At 37.2% G+C, this 22,596-nt stretch overlaps 1 protein-coding gene across 1 annotated transcript in view; it reads left to right on the forward strand.

Annotated features, from left to right (window-relative positions):
- MROH9 (maestro heat like repeat family member 9) overlaps positions 1–22,596 on the forward strand; it is a 106,893-nt gene that overhangs the window by 44,743 nt on the left and 39,554 nt on the right. The window contains exons 10-16 of the mRNA XM_021063956.1: positions 2,122–2,276; positions 4,807–4,972; positions 6,205–6,347; positions 7,349–7,486; positions 9,092–9,212; positions 18,245–18,382; positions 21,223–21,399. Coding sequence (XP_020919615.1) covers positions 2,122–2,276; positions 4,807–4,972; positions 6,205–6,347; positions 7,349–7,486; positions 9,092–9,212; positions 18,245–18,382; positions 21,223–21,399 — 1,038 coding nt within the window. The remainder of the gene's footprint in view (positions 1–2,121; positions 2,277–4,806; positions 4,973–6,204; positions 6,348–7,348; positions 7,487–9,091; positions 9,213–18,244; positions 18,383–21,222; positions 21,400–22,596) is intronic.

A 22,596-nucleotide genomic window follows, 5' to 3' on the forward strand; every position in this document is an offset into this window, starting at 1 on the left:
TACACCACAGCTCACAGCATTATTGGATTCTTAACTCACTGAGCAAGGCCAGGGATTGAACCTGAGTTCTTATGGATGCTAGTCAGATTCATTTCCACGGAGTCATGATGGGAAATCCTTGATGTTGAATATACAATTCATTTGAGTAAAATTCCAGCTCTAGCTAAAACTCTCCCCGTTCAAACATGATTAAAAGGTGAAAAATAAACAAACAATGGGCCTATAAAAACCTTGCAAGATTAGGACTCAGTTTTTACCACTCTGGGCCATTCTTTCAACACAGAGCTCACTCTTTCAATGTAGAGATTCAAGTTTCCTTAAATTGTCATAAAGTTTTTTTGAAGTATGTTGTTCTGCTGTAATTCTGTTTCATTATTTTGACTTTCTTTTTAAAGGACTTGAATTATACATATGCTTTCTGAATTGATTGAGTGTGTGTGTGTGTGTGTGTGTGTGTGTGTGTGTGTGTGTGTATAAACGTATTTGTCTTTTTGCCTTTTCCAGGGCCGCTCCCATGGCATATGGAGGTTCTCAGGCTAGGGGGGTATAATCAGAGCTGTATCAACCAGCCTACACCAGAGCCAAAGAAATGTGGGATCTGAGCCACGTCTGTGACCTACACCACAACTCACAGCAACACCAGATCCTTAACCCACTGAGCAATGCCAGGGATCAAACCCATAACCTCGTGGTTCCTACTCAGATTTGTTAACCACTGAGCCACAACAGGAATTCCAGCTTATAAATTTTATATGATGACATCTACTCTCCCCAAACAACCTTCTTTAAAAAATAGGTATTCTCCCCCATCAATAAAAGCATAGGTTGGGAATAGACCATGATGGCAGAATTGGAAGGCTGTGAGCTCACTTCCTCCAACAGGTACACCAAATTGCAACATAGCTTCCATTTATGATAAAGACCAGAAAACTAGAAGAAAATATATTTTATGAGTAAAGAATTAAAGAAGAAACCACAATGAGAGAGGTTGGTGGGGGCAGAGACACTGTATTGTCAGGATCCACATCCCCAGGTAGGTGACCCCCAACCTGGGAGAGAATGACAATGTCAGAGGTTCTCCCCAAGGGGCAAGGTGTCTAAAACTCACATTGGGGTACCCATCCCTCAGAACATCTGGATTTGAAGGCCAGTGTGCTTTCTTTTAGTAGAGCCCTAAGGCAGAAAAAAAAAGACTTCATTATTAAGGATATAGGATATACACTAAATCTCACCTGCTCCAAGACCCAGAGCAGAAGCAGTCATTTGAAAGGAGCCTGAGTCAAACCCACCTTCTGTTCTTAGAGAACCTCCCAGAGAGGTAGGCAGCAACTTGGACTCACCTAGGGACACATGCTCTGGTGAGTTGTGGGGATGACATGTACAGTATGGGAAACATACATAGTCAATAATAATGTAATATCTTTGCATGGTGACAAGTGGAAATAGATTTATCATAATGACAATTTTGCAATGATATATAGAAATATGGAATCACTATGTTGTGCACCAGGAAGCACACAGTGTTCTAGGTCAATTACACTTCAAAAAAAAAAAAGGAACATCAAAACAAACTCATAGGAAAGGAGATCTGATTTGTGGTTACCAGAGGTGTGGGGGGAGGGAATTAGATAAAGATAGTTGAAAGGTATAAATTTCCAGTTAGAAGACAAGTAAGTACTAGGGATATAATGTACAACATGATAAATGTAACACTGCTTTATGTTATGAAAGTGGTTGAAAGCATAAATCACAAGAAAAATTTTTTTCTCTTTTATTTTAGAACTTTATGAGATGACAGATGTTCATTAAATTTATGAGAATCATTTCATGATATATCTAAATCAAATCAATATGCTATACACCTTAAACTTATACAGTGCTTTGTATCAATTATATCTCATTAAAACTAGAAGGAAAAAATGCATATATTTATTTCTAACTCAAATAAATATTTTCATTGTGTAGTAACACACATAAATATGCTTTCCACTAGTGCTTATTTTTGTGTTAGTTGCTACCTTGGTCCTTCTAAGAACTGATTCTTATGTCTAAGAAATTCTTCAATTTAGAAGTGGCTGTGGAACAAAAGACTCTTGTTGACATGTGAAATTGTTTTTCCAGGTGTCTAAAATTGTGGATGCTATTTATAAGAAATTGTATGGGAATGCTTCTCAGATTATGAAACAAACTATGCTGAGGGTCATCACCTTGTTGACACGTACTTCACCAAAGAAGGTTATCTTTCAACTTATGGATTATCCAGTCCCAGCAGACAAGTAAGGCCCCTTGCCCCTTCCACAGGGTTTGTTCACATCTCCAGAGTTAGATGGACCTGGATAAGTCAGATCTAATTTCTTTTTTCTGAAAGAGAACATCTATTTTCATGCCACATAGGATGATTTTAAGGCTTAAAGTATTAGCCATGTCTTCATAAAACACATGGCACACAGTAAACCATCAAGAACAATCTACAAAACAGAAACAGATCATGGACAAAGAGCAGACTTTGTTGCCAGGAGAGAGTGGGGGAGGAGAGGCATGGATGGGGAATTTGGGGTTAGTAGATGTAAACTGTTACATTTAGAATGGATAAGCAAGGAGGTCTTACTGTACAGTATAGGAAACTATACCCAATCTCTTAGAGTAGAACATGATGGAAGATAGTATGAGAAAAAGAATGTATATATGTGTTCTGCTGCATATCACACATTAAAAAGACCTCTCTTCAAAGTGATCATGTTTTTTCCCCATATGTGATAAATTCCTAGTGTTTTTTTCTCATTTATGAAGGAGAGACATAAGGTATTTCCACCTACCAATAAAATTTAAAATTCCCAGGAATAATTGGGAGTCCTCCATCCCTTAACAGTTTGTCTGAAATTCATGATCCATAGTAATGAGAAATATTTAAGAAGAAAGTATGTTAATGTGAGCATACAGGACACTATGCATCTAACAGTCATGTTAGACCAGCTTATTAAATCACTCAATTTCTATAGTTTGTACATTGGAAAGAAAGGTATTACTTCTCTACTAGTAACAGTGTAAAAGGCAGGAAATTACATTATGGAAAGGATTCAAGCTTTGGAAACAAATGAATATGAATTGCATCCCAGCCTTGACTGTTGCATCCTCTGTGACATAATGTTTCATAAAATTCTTGATCCTCAGTTTCCTCATCTGTGAAATGAGAAATGTTCTTTTTATCTACACAGCTGTTATATGGATTTAATTAGTTAATGTCTGTAAAAGGGCAAGGAAATCAAAAAATACTAAACCAATTACATGACTGACTTTCTTTCATCAATGGAAAGATTGCACTTTTTAGGAAGTTTAAGCTCATAAAGTATCTTAATACTTAGAAAATTCCTAGAAACTAAAAATATAACACCCAGTGTTTTCTCATTCAGGAACTAAGTAACCACTGTGTGTGAATATTACCAGCTTTCACACATTTTGTTGATGAGAGTGAACATAAAATATAAACTGCCACTGAATCCATCACAAACAGTATGTACTGAGGAGGTACAGAAAGCAAGCATAGTTAGAATTGTGTAAAACTTAAAATAGTCACCAGCAGGTCTTCTGCAATAGTATGTAAGGATTGAGGGAGAAAAGACTGGGATTTGTAAGGTAAGGTAAGATTAAACAAAGAAACAAAATGAAGATCTGATCAGCCAGAAGTTGTGATCAAGATGTAAGAGAACAGGACAGGGCTTGGGAAATTTGATGTCCATATGGTTCTAAGCATAGTTCTATGAATAAGCCCTTCAGGCAAAAGCAATTGAGTAATGGGGATCTAGAGAGCTGAGTATGTCCATGCTCTGAGGGAACTGGCCCCTACTATGAGCAACCTACATGCAGAGAGAAGGAGCCACAGGGTTCACAATCCAGCATGGCTTGACAACATATTAAGAATACACCAACACACAGGTGTGTAGCAGTTTAAGAGGAGCAGTAGTAAGAATAATCTTGAAGAGTGGTGAGTATGTAAGGAAAGAGTTCAGGAACTAAAGGCTGAGAAGCCAGTTTCAGTCATAGTTATGTCACTGACTAAATGTGTGTTAGTTGGAAATATGGCTTATTTTTAAATTTAATTTTCTTTTTTCCTTTTCTTTTCTTTTCTTTTCTTTTTTTGCTTTTTAGGGCTGTATCCATGGCATATGGAAGTTCCCAGGCTAGGGAGTTACAGCTGTCAGCTTACACCACAGTCACAGCAATGTGGAATCCAAGCCACTACTGTAACCTATACCACAACTTAGGGCAACACCGGATCCCTAACCCACTGAACAAGACTAGGCATTAAACCCACATCCTCATGGATACAGTCAGATTCGTTTCTGCTATGCCACAATGGGAACTCCCTAATTTTCTAATTTCAAGTTATATAGTTTTTATTTATTTAGCTTTTCCCTAACATCCAATTGATATATTTGTATATTAATTTATATTTCCATACCAGGTTTAAAATATTCTGTTATCCTTGGGCAGACAAGGTAATAAGGTGGGAGAAAAGAGTAGGGGGTAGAGAAAGTTGATAAGTTCCTGAAATTGAGCTGGACAGATATTTAAACAGCAGTAAGGAATAAACTTGCAGACTTATAGACTATATTTTCCCTAAGACCTTATTAAAATTCTGTTTTCAAGAACAAGAAACTTAATGTGACTATCAGTTGGTTTTGGATTTTTCTACCATGTCTTTGCTCTGTAAAGACGTAAAATAAGCCACTTTTTCTAACTCATGTCATAGTGTTGAGTAGGAAATGAAAAACCTGTGATTCCTATTATCGGGGGCTGTCTTTACAGCACTTTGATACTGATGTGGCATGCAGCTGGCTCTGAGGCAAGTGTGGCCCCTCATGTGCTGAAGACAATTTTATTGATACTGAAAGGAAAGCCTGGGGAAATGGAGGAAAGAATAATGGAAAGAAGACGTTTTTCTCTTGATGCAACTAATATGATGCCTGTGGCGGTAAATAATATGATGTGTATTTATTTTTCTTAGTGTTGTTTTCTTATTGTGAAAATTCCTGCCTTCTCACAGATTCATTCATACTTCCTTGACACAGTCTGGCTCTCATTCATTCATTCACTCATTCATTCATTCAACACATATTTATTGAGTGCCTACTTGTGTCACACCCTAATCCATGAAGCTTTTATTCTGGTAAGAGACATAGACAATGAATGACAATTTTAAAAAAACTGTCATAATCAGATGATATAAAGCTTGGAAGAGATGCAAAGTGGGTGGGAAAAAGAAAGTGATGATAATATAAAGCTTAGAAGGGAGACAAAGCAGGGTGGGGAAAAGAAAGTGACGGGAAAGGTTTAGATAAATTGGTCAGGGCAGTTTTTGCTGCTGCAGTGACATCTAATCAAAGACATGAATGAAGTGAGGAAGTGATCCTTGCAGATTTCTGGGCGAAAGTGTTCTAGACAGAGAAAGACAAAAGCCATGTAGTGACAGAAGCTTGCCTGGTATGTCAGTAAAGCAAGGAAGCCAAAACATCTGGAGAAAATGGACCAAGGATGAAAGTATAGGAAATGGTATCAGAGAAATAGCCGCCAGCCAGATCACATAGGCTTTATGGACATTGAGGGTCTAACCTCATTTGTGTCCATCATTATACATTCCCCAAGGACCAAAATAGCCACTCCTGAAAGTACATTCAAGTCTTTCAGAGACACAATAGACAAAAGTGGATAATGCTCTAAAACTGTGACATGGTAGAATATGTTTATCTTATGTGGGGGTATTGCAATGGTCAATGGGACAAGCAATTTGTTAGTGACCTAGCCTGCCTCTCCTTAAATATCTCACCACCTTGGATAGTTGACACATGGGGAGGACCTGGGTTATTGGTAAACTATTCTTTATGGCCACATATGAAGGGAGCCTTGAGAGGTATACCCTCCTGGGGAATTAGCTTGCTTCCTGCTGATTTGGTGGCCAGGACCTGTTAATAGTGCTTTGGAAGCCCATTGTCATGGAATGCTTGGCACAGTTCTTGCTTCAAAACAGATTTAGTAACTGCTATTGAGCTGTGTTGAATAAATGAATACATATGCATGCTTCAGGCTTCCTTCAAGGAGTCTGGGGAAGGGGTCACGAAGACCCTCTCTTACCACTTTCCTCACCATTGATGATTGTGTTTAAAGGGAGATGGTTACATTCTTGACTTCTCTTTCCTTCTCTTATAGGCATCCCAGGCCCTGTGCACATTGCTGCCTGTTGGTTCTTACAAGAAAGCAGTGGCCCAGTTTTTCCCCCAGCTCTTAATGGCCCTCATGCTTCAACTGTTTTACAGCAGCAACCTGAGACTGATGACAGAGGACAGGCCTTTGTGAGACTACAGTTGTTTCAGACTGAAAGAAATGAGCTCCCAGCTGTCAAGTGTTTCTACCCCTTTGGGTTCATGTGGGGCTCTATAATCCCATGTGCAGTGTACTCATTTATTACAGTTTTCTCTCCTCTGAAGGGTAAAGTGCCTTCAGTAAAGTAACTATCCTAAATACCTAGAAGATAGCTAGGGCCTTCCCTAAGTGTGTGTAGCGTATAAAGGAACTACTCCCACAGAACACAGTTTATTCCTTCCATGAAGGGAGGCTACCACAGAGAGAGAGGACAGAGAAGAGCAACAGATCCAAAGTTAGACATGTTCAGACTCTGCCATTTACTCCGATAGTCATCTCTCAGGGCAGATTACACATAAGATAAAGCATTGTACACAAATGTGCTTTGTGAACTATAAAGTTGTTTTGTGGTAAGTGATGTGATTCTGGGTTTATGAGAACATGCAGTCATTCTGTTCACATAAAGTAGGATCTAGCTCTTATCTTTTCACACAGTATTCTTTGATACTCTTCAGGGAAATCTCAACCCAAATATCTGCTATTTGTCCTCATCTGGTGTGGACTTCTATGCAAGGCAGAACTGTAAAACACAATCAATCACATTAAGAGATTTAATCTAATCTCCATTTCTGTAAGCAGACATACACCAAATCATCCTAAGTAGATGAGAATGTATTATTATCCAAAGAAGAAAATCAACAGGTACCTTTAGCATGTTTTCACATCATTTAACATATTTTTCTAATAAGATGTTAGTAAACTAATAAACTAATAAGGTTCTCTATGATTAATTCTAGATTTTACATGCTACAATTTCACTTTAACTTTGCATCCCATGTCCTATTAATCAGGGGAAATGAAGAGCATTTAGTAGTCCCTTTCCCAAAACTGACATCCTGTCCAACATAGAATGAAAAGGCAGATTCCCTCTGTATTTAGGTGTGTGGAGGCCACTGGCAGGTGATGATTTTCCTATTCTTTGGGGCCTTAGCTATGCCCGAGATGCCCTGCGAGTTCTGCTGAATTGTTCTGGACTGCAACAGGTGGACACTGCTCTAAAGAGGAAGAATTGCTGGAACCAATTTTCCCAAGTACTGTTTCACCATCACGGAGTCTACCTTATTGCCAAGTAAGAACAGGGGTTCTGTAATGTGTCTTTGGTCTCTTTCCCCTACCCTATTGTTCTTCAGTTAAACCATGTGGGAACACTGTCAATATCCACTTCAACTTCCAAATCTCTCCTAATGATCTGAATTGTGGTTTGACTTCTACTTTTTCACTTATTTTGAGAGGTTTTTATTTCAGGATAATTTTTTCCTTGCCTTACCCTCTTATTGATGATATAGAATCCAAATTATCCTCTCTCCATAGAACAGGTGGATATAGATAACTAGAGATGAATCTGCTTTTTCCTTTACTCTGTCGTTAGCTGATTCCTGCTCTGCAGGCATCAGCCAGCTATAAATGTGCTTCATTTTAAAGAGGTCTAATCAAAACCTGTGATCAATGAGATAAATAATTTTGGGATATGACAGAAGAGGATTTTTGTTTTTCTTGTACCAGAAAGTTTTTTTTTTTGTAGTTCACCCATTAGTGCATAGCAAGCATCTGATTTTATGATCAGATTTTCTGATTAAGAATCAAGATAAATGGCCTTGACAACACAATAGACCATTTGAAGATGTAACTGACCCAGAAACTACAGTCTGTATGGTTTCTGAGCTCTTGGTGCTTTTAAACCACACTTTATTTGTATAGAGATTTGAAGAACACATCTCATTTTATCAAAGTGTAGTATACCGTCACCTTGCAAATAGAGTCTATCCTTAGTGCCTTAGTACATTTGGATCTTCTTACTCAAAATGTGGTCCACACATCAGCAGCAACAGCATCAGCTGGGAGTGAAACATGTAGAATCTCATGGTCCATTCCAGACCTACTGAATCAGAATCTGCATTTTAGCAAGATCCCTTAGTGATTTGCAGGCACATTCCAATTTGAGAAGCACTGGTTTAGAATACCAACTTGAAGTCATCAAATGGAATCTCTATTACATCATCCCTCCCAGTCCTGCAAATCTAATCCAGGCCAGCATGTCAAAATAAATGTGAGCCTAGCCATGCCCCAAGTATATTATAGAGAACTACTCAGTGAATCAGGGCTCACCACTTCTCCCAAGTAACCCAGGATAGACCCAAACTCTGTTCTTTATTATGTCATTCAAAGGAAGGATTTGGCAAGAAACCACAAAGGTGACCTGTGTGGCCAACCTGAATTGCCAAGATATTTATTTTGTGCTATTTTTTTTCTCCATTTGGGCAGTCATAGATGGACGCTCAGATATGGATAACTAGAGATGAATCTGCTTTTTCCTTTACTCTGTTTGTTATTAGCTTATTCCTGCTCTGCAGGCATCAGCCAGCTATAAATGTGCAGTAATATAGGGAATTCTGCACCATGGCACAGGTTGGAAGATATAGGAAAGAGGGGCGACATTAAGGAAAGAGGTATTATCAGTGATTCAGGTATTACACACTCCCTCAGAGTCTGCATAGAATTCATAATGGGACTGCAGTTTACCTTGGATTAGGGAATATTCAAGAATATCTTTCTCTTAATCTGAGTGATACAAACCATGAGGATAATGGCTCCCTCTTTTCTACCATTAGCATTTTTTGGTGTAGGGAATGTTTCCATTGTCTTTGCTAATTCAATGCTTTATTCTCTTTTACAGAACTCTCAGTGAATATAACTTTCCACAGTTTCCAGAGACTTTGCATTATCTCTACAAGCTCTCTGTGGAAGGTCCTAGAAGATCAGAAGACAGTGTCATCACAATAATATTCCTCACTGAAGTGAGTTTTATTTGGAGACTGTGAAAAGCTAGGTTCTCCTTCCCTTTCCTTGTCCAAAATTAAATCAAAACTCTTAACATTTAATCTCCCTCTCTGAATATTGATTCTTACCAAGAGTTAAGACAATGAGAGATATCTGAAGCTAACGGGATAAGGTGGAAATAGATCTGAATTATGAAAGGATTGTCCCTTTAGACTGCTCCAGGAGTTGACCTTTGTAGTTTCCTAGTGGGGGGGGTACACAAACTAATTATTTTTGTAATACCAGTTCATATATATCTGCATACTTGTTAAAGTATATATGAATAATTGAGTTTACTAAAGAGAGCAGGTAATATCTGGGATCCAAACAATACTTCAAACTGGGAAAAAAAAAAAGAAATGGGCTAAATACTGGGTAAAAAAAAAGATGAGCTATATTATTTTGCATATGAATGTCACATCAAATATTGGAAAACTACACTAGAGCCAAGCAAATTGAGGCAGTAATTTTGCTTACAAAAGGCATGTAGAAAGTTCTATAAATTGAAATTATCTGGGTCAAATCCAATTTTTCTATAAAAGTAATATATAATATGCAAGTGTTGATCTAAGGTACAAGGCCAAATATTTTCAAAAGTTTGAAATGATTTCTGGAGTTCCTGTCGTGGCACAGTGGTTAACGAATCCGACTAGGAACCATGAAGTTGCGGGTTCGGTCCCTGCCCTTGCCCAGCTCCGGCATTGCCGTGAGCTGTGGTGTAGGTTGCAGAAGTGGCTCGGATCCCGCGTTACTGTGGCTCTGGTGTAGGCCAGTGGCTACAGCACCAATTCAACCCCTAGCCTGGGAACCTCCATATGCCGCGGAAGTGGCCCAAGAAATAGCAAAAAGACCAAAAAAAAAAAAAAAGTTTGAAATGATTTCAAACTTCACAGCAAAACAGTTAAAAACTATAAAAGGCATATCTATACACTATACTGTGTAGTTCTAAAGCTTTCTGGGCAATAACTGAACACAGTAGTAGCAAATCAAAGATTTTCAAACTAGCTTAATCCATTTGAAGCTTCATTAATTTTATTATGTGACTATTATTTATTGTAGTGCAAAATAGGTCTAAACATGACATATGTAATCCCTCCCATAAAATTATACATTTTAAAGAAATGTATAGATGATGTAAGATTTATATAAGCATCATTAATGTGCCTAATGATGTTTAATGAAATCTAGTTGCCTATCTCATCATGAATATAATGCTTACTATTAGAGATTCACATGCTTGTGCTTCAAAGAGCTCGGCAATGGCCACACTCTTCCATCATGTTCTCTGTTTGGAACTTCTGGGCAATCATCAACTTTCTAGATCAACTACAAGGTCCCTTGGCCTTCAGTTGTTCTGGGCATACAATCTATGTGCTTATGTGCTGACCTTAGTTTGGTCTTATCAGACAGTGATAACTAAGATAGTATTATCAATGCCTATACCATTTACTTTTAAGTAAATTTGTTATTTCTACTTTGCTACTAATATAAATACAAAGAGTTTATATCTCTGTGCCTAAATCTTCCTTTGTTTGATATTTTAGATAATTTTCTTATAATAGAGTCCAAGAATCTGAAATAATAGCTAAAGGGTATAAACATTCTGCAGACTAAGGATTTTTAATGGCACATGGATATCTGGAAGGCAATACCAATCAATGCTCCCCATGCAGCTTGTGGGTGTGCTTATCCCAGAGCACTTTCACCACCACGGAGAAGCTTTCCAATGTGAGAGGTAGATGTGATGTCTTGAGGTGATTTGACTTGTTCTTGCTTAAATTTTTGGAGAGGTTGAACATTTAAAAAATACTTTTATTTATACAGTTCCATGTTGTGACCAACACAATCTCTCCATTACACATTTAACTATTATTATCTTAGCATTTTTCTCAATTAAGTCTATGGTTCTCTCTTCTCCCTCCTTCCCTCTCTCTCTCCCTCTCGCTCTCTTTCTCTCTCACACACACACACACTCATGACACAAATTTGTGAAGGTTATCAAGTAACATATGAATGCAGTGCTTTAGTGAGATTTATTTAGACTCTCCTTAGTGAGATAAATTACAAGGGCAAATAAATACTTATTTTTCATCAGGAGGTTTATTATATATTTATGTGTTGATATAATTTTAAGGCTATGGTATGCATTGGTAGAAAGAAAATAAGTAAACATATTAATGCTATTAGGAACCAAGGTTTTCCAGGTAAGAGAAAGATGTGGCAACATAAAAGTATAAAAAAGGTTACATATGACAAACCCACAGTTAACATCATTCTAAATGGTGAAATGCTGCAATCATTTGCATTAAGATTAGGAGCAAGGTCGTGGTGCAGGGGAAATGAATCCAACTAGGAATCTTGAGGTTGTGGGTTCAATTCCTGGCCTTGCTCAGTTGATTGGGGATCTGACATTGCTGTGAGCTCTGCTATGGGTTGCAGACATGGCTCAGATCTGGCTTTGCTGTGGCTGTGGCATAGGCTAGCAGCTAGAGCTCCAATTGGATCCCTAGCCTGAGAACCTCCATATGTCATGGGTGCAGCCCTAAGAGGACAAAAAGACAAAAAAAAAAAAAAAAAAAAAAAGATTAGGAGAAAGGCAAGGATATCCTCTCTCATTTTTATTCAACATAGTTTTGGAAGGCCTGGCTATGATAGTCAGAGAGGAAAAAGAAATAAAATGAATACATATTGGAAAAGAAGAAGTCAAACTGTCATTGTTTTCACATGACATGATACTATACATAGAAAATCCTAAATATGCTACTTGAAAACTATAGGTGCTCAACAATGAATTTGGTAAAGTGGCAGGATACAAAATTAATTCACAGAAATCTCTTGCACTTCTGTATGCTAACAATGAAGGATCAGAAAGAGAACTTAAGGAAACAATTACCATTTACCATTGTATCAAAAAGAATAAAATACCTAAGAGTGAACCTACCTAAGGAGGCAAAAGACCTGTACTCTGAAAACTATAAGATGCTAATGAAAGATTTCAAAAATGACACAAACAGATGTAAAGATATACTATGTCCTTGGATTACACAATATTGGAAGAACCAATATTGTCAAAATGACTGTACTATCTGTGGCAATGAACAGATTCAATGCAATTCCTATCATATTACCAATGGTATTTTTCACAGAGCTATAACAAAAAAATCTAAAATTTGTATGGAAACACAAAAGATCTCAAATAGCCAAAGCAGTCTTGAAAATGAAAAATGGAACTGGAGGAATAAGGCTGATTTCAGACTATGCTACAATGCTACAGTCATCAAAACAGTATGGTACTGGCACAAAAATAGAAATATAGATCAATGGAACAGAATAGAAATCCGAGAAGTAAATCTAAGCACCTATTAATCTATGACATTTAATTAATTTATAGCTTAATAATTAATTTTGAAAATTAATATATGACAAAGGAGGCAGAATGTACAATGGAGAAAAAAATTCTCCTCAATAAGTGGTGCTGGGAAAACTCTACAGCTACATGTAAAAGAATAAAGTTAGAACATTCTCTAACACCATTCACAAAAATAAACTCAAAATTGATTAAAGACCTAAATGTAAAATTGGACACTATCTTGGAGGAAAACATAGGCAGAATATCCTTTCACATAATAAAATCAATTTTATGTTACCAAAAGGGAAACATGGGGACAAGGATAAATTAGGAGGTTGAGAGTAACATATACACACCACTGTATATAAAATAGATAACTAAAAGGACCTAGTGTATAGCACAGGGAACTCAATATTCTCTAATAAACTATATGGGAAAAGAATCTGAGAAAGAATGGATACATGTATATATGTATTACTAATTCACTTTGCTGCACCTGAAACTGACACAGTGGTTTAAGTCAACAATAATTCAAAAACATTTTTAAAGTATAAAAAGTTAACAAACTCTGATATATTAGATTTTAATTGAATATATCAACATTGTTGAAATGAACTCATGACTAAAGAAAAATATCTCCTAGCTCAAGTGAAGGCCAAGAAGACATGATATTCCAATATTCTAAGTACCTAGTACTTATTTCCAATGACTTCTAAATACCATTACTCACTGAAAGAAACATTGTTTCTTTAAAGAAATAGTTGATTTCAGGAGGCAAGAAAAATATAAGATGAAGCTGGGCCATGTAATTTTCTACAAACAAAGAAGTGCTCAAAGATAGATAAATCATGTCAAAAGGACACAAGAGTCAACATGAAGGAGCTCCTACTAAATAAATTTACCCAGCAAAGCAATAGTAACTGCAAATAATTGTAATAGGTCCTTGATGGTACTCAAAATTGTGGAGCTTACCTATTTAATGCAGTAATGTGTATATGTTATTTCCAAAAGGAGAGAGACACACAGACAGAGAGAGAGAGATATGCCAGCCAGTAAGGTAGAAGTAACACTAGAAGTAGAAAATCACCACTTTGCAAGTCCCAATGTCATAACTGAGTGAAGAAAAAAAATCATTAATGAAATTTGAAACTGGTAAGTGAAAGGTTGGAGAACAGAATATTCATGTAGTACAAATTATCACCCTGTGGATTAGTTACTAATTATAAAGGGAATCATGGCTTTACACTTTGATGTATGGTGATCAATCAAGAATTAAATTGATCCATTTTTGGAAATATACACATTGATAACTATCAGTCTTTCAATGTTCCCAATCTATTTCTGTTACCTAATTTTATTTTCCTTATGAGAAGGACAAAGATCAGGCATATGTAATATAGAAAAGTTGCCTCAGAAGGTCCTGGTGTTCATTCTTAGTTAAAAGCCACTGACACAGAGAGTATATGATATTCTCTTTAAATTTTAATATGTTCTATAACTTTCATCCCACTGCTCATTTCATCATTTTATATTATATTGGTCAAAATCTATTTTAAGACTTTTTGTCTAAGCACAAGGCATTACATGTTTTAACTCCAGTGTTTTTCTGTTTCCCAATTCCATAATCAATCTCTTTCTGTGTTATTACGATTTCCTTATACTAATTTTCTTTACCATTATTTAACTTTACAGTATTTTATTTTTCATACTTTCAGAAAATAATTTGCTCATTTTAAACATTTCTTTTTAAGTAAAGTTATGAATTTACTTTCAACTACAGCATAAATATCTATTTTACTATATAATTTTTATAACATTTTTATTATGTTGTAGTAATCTTTGTTGTATGTTTGATTTCCTCCGTTTTCAGTTTGACCACAAATGGACAAGGGTTCTCTTAAATTTCCCAGTGCGTATAGCTTTCTCTTTCTTTTCCATTTAAACTTTCCTCTTGGTTTCTTCTTCCATTATAAATACCACAAAGTTTTTTTTAAGTGCTTTTAAATGTTTTGCTTTAAGGAAGTTATTGATTTTTTGAACAAGTAATAAGTGTTTGAAAAGCTCTTTAGAATGTTGAAAAAACAATTGTTTGAAAAGCTCTTTAGAATGTTGAAAAAACAATCTCTCTTCTCTCAGGTTATCACACTCTCTAATTTTTTTCTGTTTTTTTTTTTGTTTGTTTGTTTTTGTTTTTGTTTTTTACTCTTTAGTACCGCACCCATGGCATATGGAGGTTCCCTAGCTAGGGGTCTAATCAGAGCTACAGCTTCCATCCTATGCCACAGCCACAGCAACACAGGATCCGAGCCACGTCTGTGAACTGCACCACAACACATGGCAATGCTGCATTCTTAACCCAATGAGGCCAGGTATTGAACCCACAACCTCATGGTTCCTAGTCGGATTCATTTCTGCTGCACCACGATGGGAACTCCTCTAATTTTTTTCTGTACTTGATCTGTCTTAGCAATATTTTTTATTGTTATTTCCCCCAACACAATTTTTATTTCCACTGTACAGCATGGGAACAGTGGTATATATACCGAATTACACATACATGTATACATAATTTTTCCTCCCACTGTTGTGCACCATTGTAATTATCTAGGCATAGTTCTCAGTGATACACAGCAGGATCTCATTGCAAATCCATTCCAAGAGCAATACTTTGCATCTGTTAACCCCAAGTTCCCAATACACCCCACTCCCTCCCCCTCCCCCTAGGCAACTACAAGTCTATTCTCCAAGTCCATGATTTTCTTTTCTGTGGAAAGGTTCATTTCTACTGTATCTTAGATTCCAGGTATGACCAAGATCATATGGTATTTATCTTTATCTTTCTGACATACTTCACTCAGTACGAGAGTCTCTAGTTCCACCCATGTTGCCGCAAATGGCATTATGTCATTCTTTTTTATGGCTGAGTAGTATCCCATTGTGTATATATACAACATCTTCCTAATCCAATCATCTGTCAATGGACATTTGGGTTGTTTCCATGTCTTGGCTATTGTGAATAGAGCTGCAATGAACATGTGGGTGCGTGTGACTTTTTTAAGGAAGGATTTGTCCAGATATATGCCCAAGAGTGAGACTGCTGGGTCATATGGTAGCCCCCTGTATAGATTTCTAATGTACCTCCATACTGTTTTCCATAGTGGCTGTACCAGCTTACATTCCCGCCAACAGTGCAGGAGGGTTCCCTTTTCTCCACAGCCCCTCCAGCACTTGTTATTTGTGGACTTGTTGATGATGGCCATTTGAGGTGGTATCTCATGGTAGTTTTGATTTACATTTCTCCAATAATCAGGAATGATGAGCATTTTTTCATGTGTTTGGTGACCATCTGTATATCTTCCTTGGAGAAATATCTATTCAGGCCTTTTGCCCATGTTTCCACTGGGTTGTTGGCTTTTTTGCTGTTGCGTTGTATAAGTTTCTTGCATATTCTAGACATTAAGCCCCTGTCAGTTGCATCACTTGAAAATATTTTCTCCCATCCTTTAAGTTGTCCTTTTGTTTTCTTTTTTGTTTCCTTTGCTGTGCAAAAGCTTGTCAGTTTGATTAGGTCCCATTGGTTTATTGTTTTTATTTCTGTTGCTTTGGGAGACTTACCTGAGAAAATATTCATGAGGTTGGTGTCAGAGTGTTTTGCCTATGTTCTCTTCTAGGAGTTGATGGTGTCTTGTCTTATATTTAAGTCTTTCAGCCATTTTGAGTTTATTTTTGTGCACGGTGTGAGGGTGTGTTCTAGTTTCATTGATTTGCCTGCAGCTGTCCAGGTTTCCCAGCAATGCTTGCTGAATAGACTTTCTTTTTCCCATTTTATGTTCTTGCCTCCTTTGACAAAGATTAGTAGACCATAGGTGTCAGGGTTTATTTCTGTGTTCTCTATTCTATTCCATTGGTCTGTATGTCTTTTTGATACCAGTACCACACTGACTTCACGACTGGCTTTGTAATATTTCTTGAGGTCTGGGAGAGTTATGCCTCCTGCTTGGTTTTTGTTTCTCAGGATTGCCTTAAATTCTCCCATGAAAACTATTTTTTATTAAATTGTTGTGTCTCTAAGAGATTTTTAAAATATGTATATATTTGCTACTAATTGTTAGATGAATAAAGGCTCCTATTAATTGCATCTTCATCTTGGGGATTAATTGTTAAAGATTAAATCTCCTTAACCTGGCCTCTATGTTCTGGGCCACTGCTCTGGCTGCCCTCCTACCTCACCACCCTCCCGTTTATTTTTCCATTCTATCCCTTTGGCCATCTTTCAGATGCTCAGAAACACTTTGCTTCATCTACTCATGGCCTTTGCACATGGGTTATCCTCTTTGGTGATGTCTTCTCCAAATAATGCCAACTACATATTAAAATTCAAATCTAAATATCATTTTTTATTTTGAATTCAATCTACACTACATACATTCAGTACTATGTTAAATGTTTTTGTGGCATCCTGTAGTTTTCCTTCTTAGTATTGATCACAGTTAGCAGCTTTGCTTTCATTAGAGTAGTATACTATCATTGTGCAGTATCATACTCTTCAGATAGTCTGTTGTCTTCACGAGGACATGGATCAAGAACACTCTGCTCACTATAATGTCCCCATTTACTAACACAGCACCTCGCCCATAATAGGCATGACCTCCTAGTATGAAATATTGACTATCAAGGAATGCATCCTCCAGACTATAGTGTGGCAGAGGAAGATCATTTAAATGGGATCACTTAGTTTCTAACAATGGAGAGAAAAATTTATATATGCCAATGGAAACAATTAATAAAATAATTTATAATAGGAATTGAAAAGAGTTTTATTTGAGCCAAACTGATAGCTATGGCCCAAGAGACAACCTCTCAGATAACTTTGGGGAACTGCTCTGGAGAAGCATGGTTCTCAGCTCAGTTTTATATCTTACCAGAACAAAGAACATCAAACAATCCTGGAATACATTCCCTCAAGGTTTTCTTACAAAACAGATCAACATGTACACAATGAATCAGTATGGCCTTGTCACTTGGGAAGGGAGTCTTATTAAAGGAGGACCACCATTGGTGTCCCAAGAAGGGAAACATTTAATACTTTTAACATAGATATCTTTTACTTCTAGTCAATGAACATTTTTCTTTAACAATTAAAGTATGTTGGAGTTCCCTTTGTGGCTCAGTGATAAGGAACCTGACTGGTATCCATGAGGATGCAGGTTCAATCCCTGGCATCACACAGTGGGTTAAGTATCTGGTGTTGCTGTGAGCTGCAGTGTAGGTCACAGTGGAGTCTCAGATCTAGCATTGCTATGGCTGTGGTGTAGGCTGGCAGCTGCAGCTCTGGTTTGACCCATAGCCTGGGAACAAACAGGCTGTTTTATTTAGCATAAATTTCAAGTTAAATCATAAGTCAAAATAACTTCACCATACCTCCAAATATGTGAAAACTTCTCTAAGCATATACATAAAGCAAAACATGTATTTCCTATTATATCTGCTACTTCTCCTTCCCTCTGTGAGCACAGAAATATATGTAAAAATGCATATATTTAGAATTTTAGTGTTATTTGCATTCTAGTTTTATTGAACATATCTTGTTTTTATGACTGAAGCAGAATTTATGCTTGGCAATTACTCTGCCTATGTATGAACTTAACTGTTTTCTTTTAGCTTCTCAATAATTTCTTCAAGGACCCATTCCCAGAAGAATTTTTGGTTCTCTTCAGAAATTGGGTCAATGACTCTGATCCTGCAGTTTGCAAACTGAGTCTTCAGAAAATTGGCAGCATGGCACCAGTTATCAATGAGGTATGTGTGTGTATGATTTGTGCCTGCTAGCACCATCAAAGTCATAATCTCAATATCCTTACTGACAAAATATTGATTTTTTTATACATACCTAAAGCAATATCAAGGTCAGGTGTTTTATCAGTAAGGAAACAGGGTTGAATGGAAAGGATGTGGTAAGTCAATTTATTTATTTTATCACCTTTTTTATATTTTTCCCAGAAAAATCATTCATTACCCTTAGAATTTATCAGCATTGCCCTATGGAAACACTCCTATTACAATAAAAATCACATATACATAAATAATTTTCTACTCCAGCATACATACATGCATACACATTAATTCGTATCTCAGAGCACTTGCTCAAGTTATTTCTTCCCTTGTACCACTTTCCTCCTTTACCCACTCACATTTTTCTTATTTTCAATGATCAGCTCAAGTTAAATTTCACTGAATGTACTGATCTCCAGAAGTTTCATCCATTTCAGAGACACATCAACTGTATGCATTTGCTTATATTGGATTTTATATTAATCGTTCTCTACCTATGACTGTTGAACCAGCAGCATCAGCATTTCTTAGAAACTTGTTAAAAATGCAATTTGTCAGGCCTTACCACAGGCCTATGGAATCAGAAATTCTGGGGGTGGTGCCCATAAATTTGTGGTTTCAAAAATCCCCCAGGTGATTCTAATACAGGTTAAAATTGAGAAGCACTGTCCTATATTGTTTCCCTGACTCATGTGAATACTACTTGCCTTCCAGGAAGATTAAATCAAACATACTCCTATCTATATTTCTCTTGTAAATTCCAAAGTCCCTTTCACATGCTGAGATTGTAGATGTTCCATAAGTTATTACTGATTTAATAATAAATGTAATAATAAATCATAGTATTTCTGTTAAGCATAAGCTCTGAAAGCTTAAATACTGTCAGTGGCACTCATTTTGCATTTAAAGTGAAATGAGCATAGTTTATTTCCTTTAGATAAATCATACAAGTCAATAGTATTTATCATGAACAGAAAGTTATTTATTGCCTTTAATACCAGTGTGATTAACAAACTAAAAGGGAGATCTGTGACAAAGTTATCTAGAAAAGTGAAAGATAAGTTCCTGTTGTGGCACAGCAGAAATGAATTCAACTAGGAACCATGAGGTTGCGGGTTTGATCCCTGGCATTGCTCAGTGGGTTAAGGATTCAGTGTCACCATGAGCTGTGGTATATGTTGCATATGCAGCTCAGGTCTGATGTTGCTGTGGCTGTGGCATAGCCCAGCAGTTGTAGCTCTGATTAGACCCCTAGCCTGGGAACCTCCATATGCCATGGGTGCAGCCCTAAAAAAAGACCAAAAAAAAAAAAAGAAAAGTGAAAAATAAATAGTGGAGATTAATCCAGACTGAAGTTTCACATAATATGTATTTATAAAGACTCAATTTTCTAGCCAAACACAAGTATCCTCTGGCTATTATCTTGGCAAATAGTATGTCTTTCTTTCTTTTTTTTTTTTTTTTTAGCTTTTATTTTTTTTTTCCCACTGTACAGCAAGGGGGAGACTTGTGGTTGCCTGATGGGAGGGGGAGGGAGTGGGAGGGATCGGGAGCTTGGGCTTATCAGACACAACTTAGAATAGATTTACAAGGAGATCCTGCTGAATAGAATTGAGAACTATGTCTAGATACTCATGTTGCAAGAGAAGAAAGGGTGGGGGAAAAACTGTAATTGTAATGTATACATGTAAGTATTTATTTCTTTTAGTTTGTTTTTTCTTTATCTTCATTGGTGTCTCCTTTGCATGTTTTAGTTGCTTTATCTTCCATTTGTCTCTGATCTGCAACTTATGCCATGACATGGCTCAGCAGCTCAGTGGCCCTAATATCCAAACAGGTCATTGTCACCTATTTTAGAGGTTATACTGCAAATGGTGTGTTGATAAATGTTTAAGCAATCAGCCCTCTAGTAAAAAGACCAATTTCTTTGGTGTAAATACTTCACCATGGCTGATTTAAAGCTATAAAAGGGATGTCAGTAAACACTGATTTGGGCAGAGATTCACAGCAGCACATCATTATTTAGTATTCTTCCCATACAGATATTCCCAAATAAACTCAAGGGTGTAAGAGAGAAAAAGGCAGCAAAAGAAATAGGAAATGATGAGTTTAAAATACTTATTGCCATTGTTTTTATTTATTTCTAAATTTATAAAAAATATGGGTTTTTTTTTTAATGGCCACATCTGTGGTATATTGAATTTCCTGGGCTGGGAGTCTAATTGGAGCTACAGCTGCTGACAAGACACCACAGCCACAGCAACATCAGATCTGAGCTGCATCTGTGATCTATGTTGCAGCTTATGTCAATGCTGGATCCTTATCCTTGTCCAGAGCCAGTCCAGGGATAGAACCTGAATTCTCACAGAGACAACGTTGAGTTCATTGCAATGGTTTTTTTTTAATTTATGGCCAAACCCATAAATGGAAGCATATGGAAGTTCCTGGATCAAGAATTGAATCCAAGCCACAGCTGTAACCTATGCCATAGCTGCAGCAACGCTGGATCCTTTAACCCACTGTTCCTGGCCAGGGGTCAAACCCATGCCTCTGAAGTGACCAATCCACTGAGTCAGATTCTTAACCCACCATGCTGCAGTGGGAACTCCTATAAAATTTTTAATAGTCACTTTTTTAATGATCAGCTTGGAAAATTTTTGACAATATAACAGTTGACTCTATAAGCCAGCTCTGAATGCTTTGGGCGTCACTGAATTCTGCCCAGAATCAGAGATGTACATACCAAATGCTAACTCAAGTCTCCTTCTACATCCCAAATTCCCCCATTTTCTTTCTTTTATATGTAGATAGAAAATTCCTGCAGCTTATTAATATCCATCTTGGATGCTCTCCTTTCCAAAGACAAGACTGTTGTAATTCGGGCCTTGATGACACTTCGAAGACTTTTAGGCAAACTGGACAAAGTGACCTACTCTTCTCTGTGTACCAGAATAGCTTTAAGCTACTGTCCTCTTATGGATCATGTGAGTTACACAGTTAGATATGTGAGATCTTTAGGTTTCATCATTCAGCTAGAGCCCCATCTAAGGCAGTATATTACATCTCAGAATAAGTCAACAGAAGGCAATAATTTTGTGCAGAGCCACCATTTCTTTTCCAGGGATAATGATATTAATCAGGTAAGCTCTGTTTGTTTTCTGGTTTTAAGCTACACTATGAGAACCTGGAAAAGTCTTTCCATAAGAAAAGAGAATGCAGGCATGGCCTCTGTTCTTAGATGAAAGAGGAATTGTAGTTTAGTGGCCTACATATTGGTTAACTCTTAATCTGGACTTTCTAGATTCAAATCCCTTTTCTACAATTACTAACTGTAAAATCTTTAGCAGGTTGTTCAGTCTCTTGGTGCAATGCCCCAAATGAATATATTACTATCATATAAAACTTCAATTAAAAAGTATTTTGTAGGAGGTGCCACTATGGCTCAGTGGTAATGAACCTGAATATTATCCATAAGGATGCATATTCAATCCCTGGCTGCACTCAGTGGTTAAGGACCTGGCATTGCTGTGGCTGTGATGTATGTTGGCAGGTGTAGCTCTGATTAGACCCTAGCCTGGGAGCTTCCATATGCCATGGGTGTGGTCCTAAAAAGACCAAAAAAAAATGTATTTCATCAGGAGAATTGGATCAAGATGGCAGAGGAGTAGGACGTAAAGCTCACCTTCTCCCATAAATATGCCAAAAAAAACCCCCACAATATTACATGTAGAACAAGTCTCAAAAACATTTATGAATGCTAGCAGAAGGTCTCAAGATTCCAAAGGCATAAGAAAAATCTCCACATAACTGGGTGGATAAAAGGGAAAAAAAGAGACAAGAGAAAAGGGAATCAGGATGGATAGGACAATCACTTTTGGAAAGAAGCTGTGAGTGAAGAAAGGAATTCTCACACTTGCAAGAAACTGGTGGGGGGATTAGCTGAGAGAGAGAGGGAGCTTCCAAGCCACAGAGAAAATCACAGCAGCCAGTCTGAGGAGGGAAAAGTAGAGAGAGAGCTGCACAGATAGTGCATCTGCCAAGAACACCTCAACCTAAGACACTAGTCCACTGAGGCAGGCAGGGTCTGAGTCTGAGGCTCAGATAGAGGGCTAGAGTTGGCTCCATGGAAACAGCCTGATGTGCCTAAGGAGTATTGTGCCACAGCCAGGGGTTATGGGACA

Source organism: Sus scrofa, chromosome 9 (assembly GCF_000003025.6).
Source record: "Sus scrofa isolate TJ Tabasco breed Duroc chromosome 9, Sscrofa11.1, whole genome shotgun sequence".
In the NCBI taxonomy this organism is placed as follows: Eukaryota; Metazoa; Chordata; class Mammalia; order Artiodactyla; family Suidae; genus Sus; species Sus scrofa.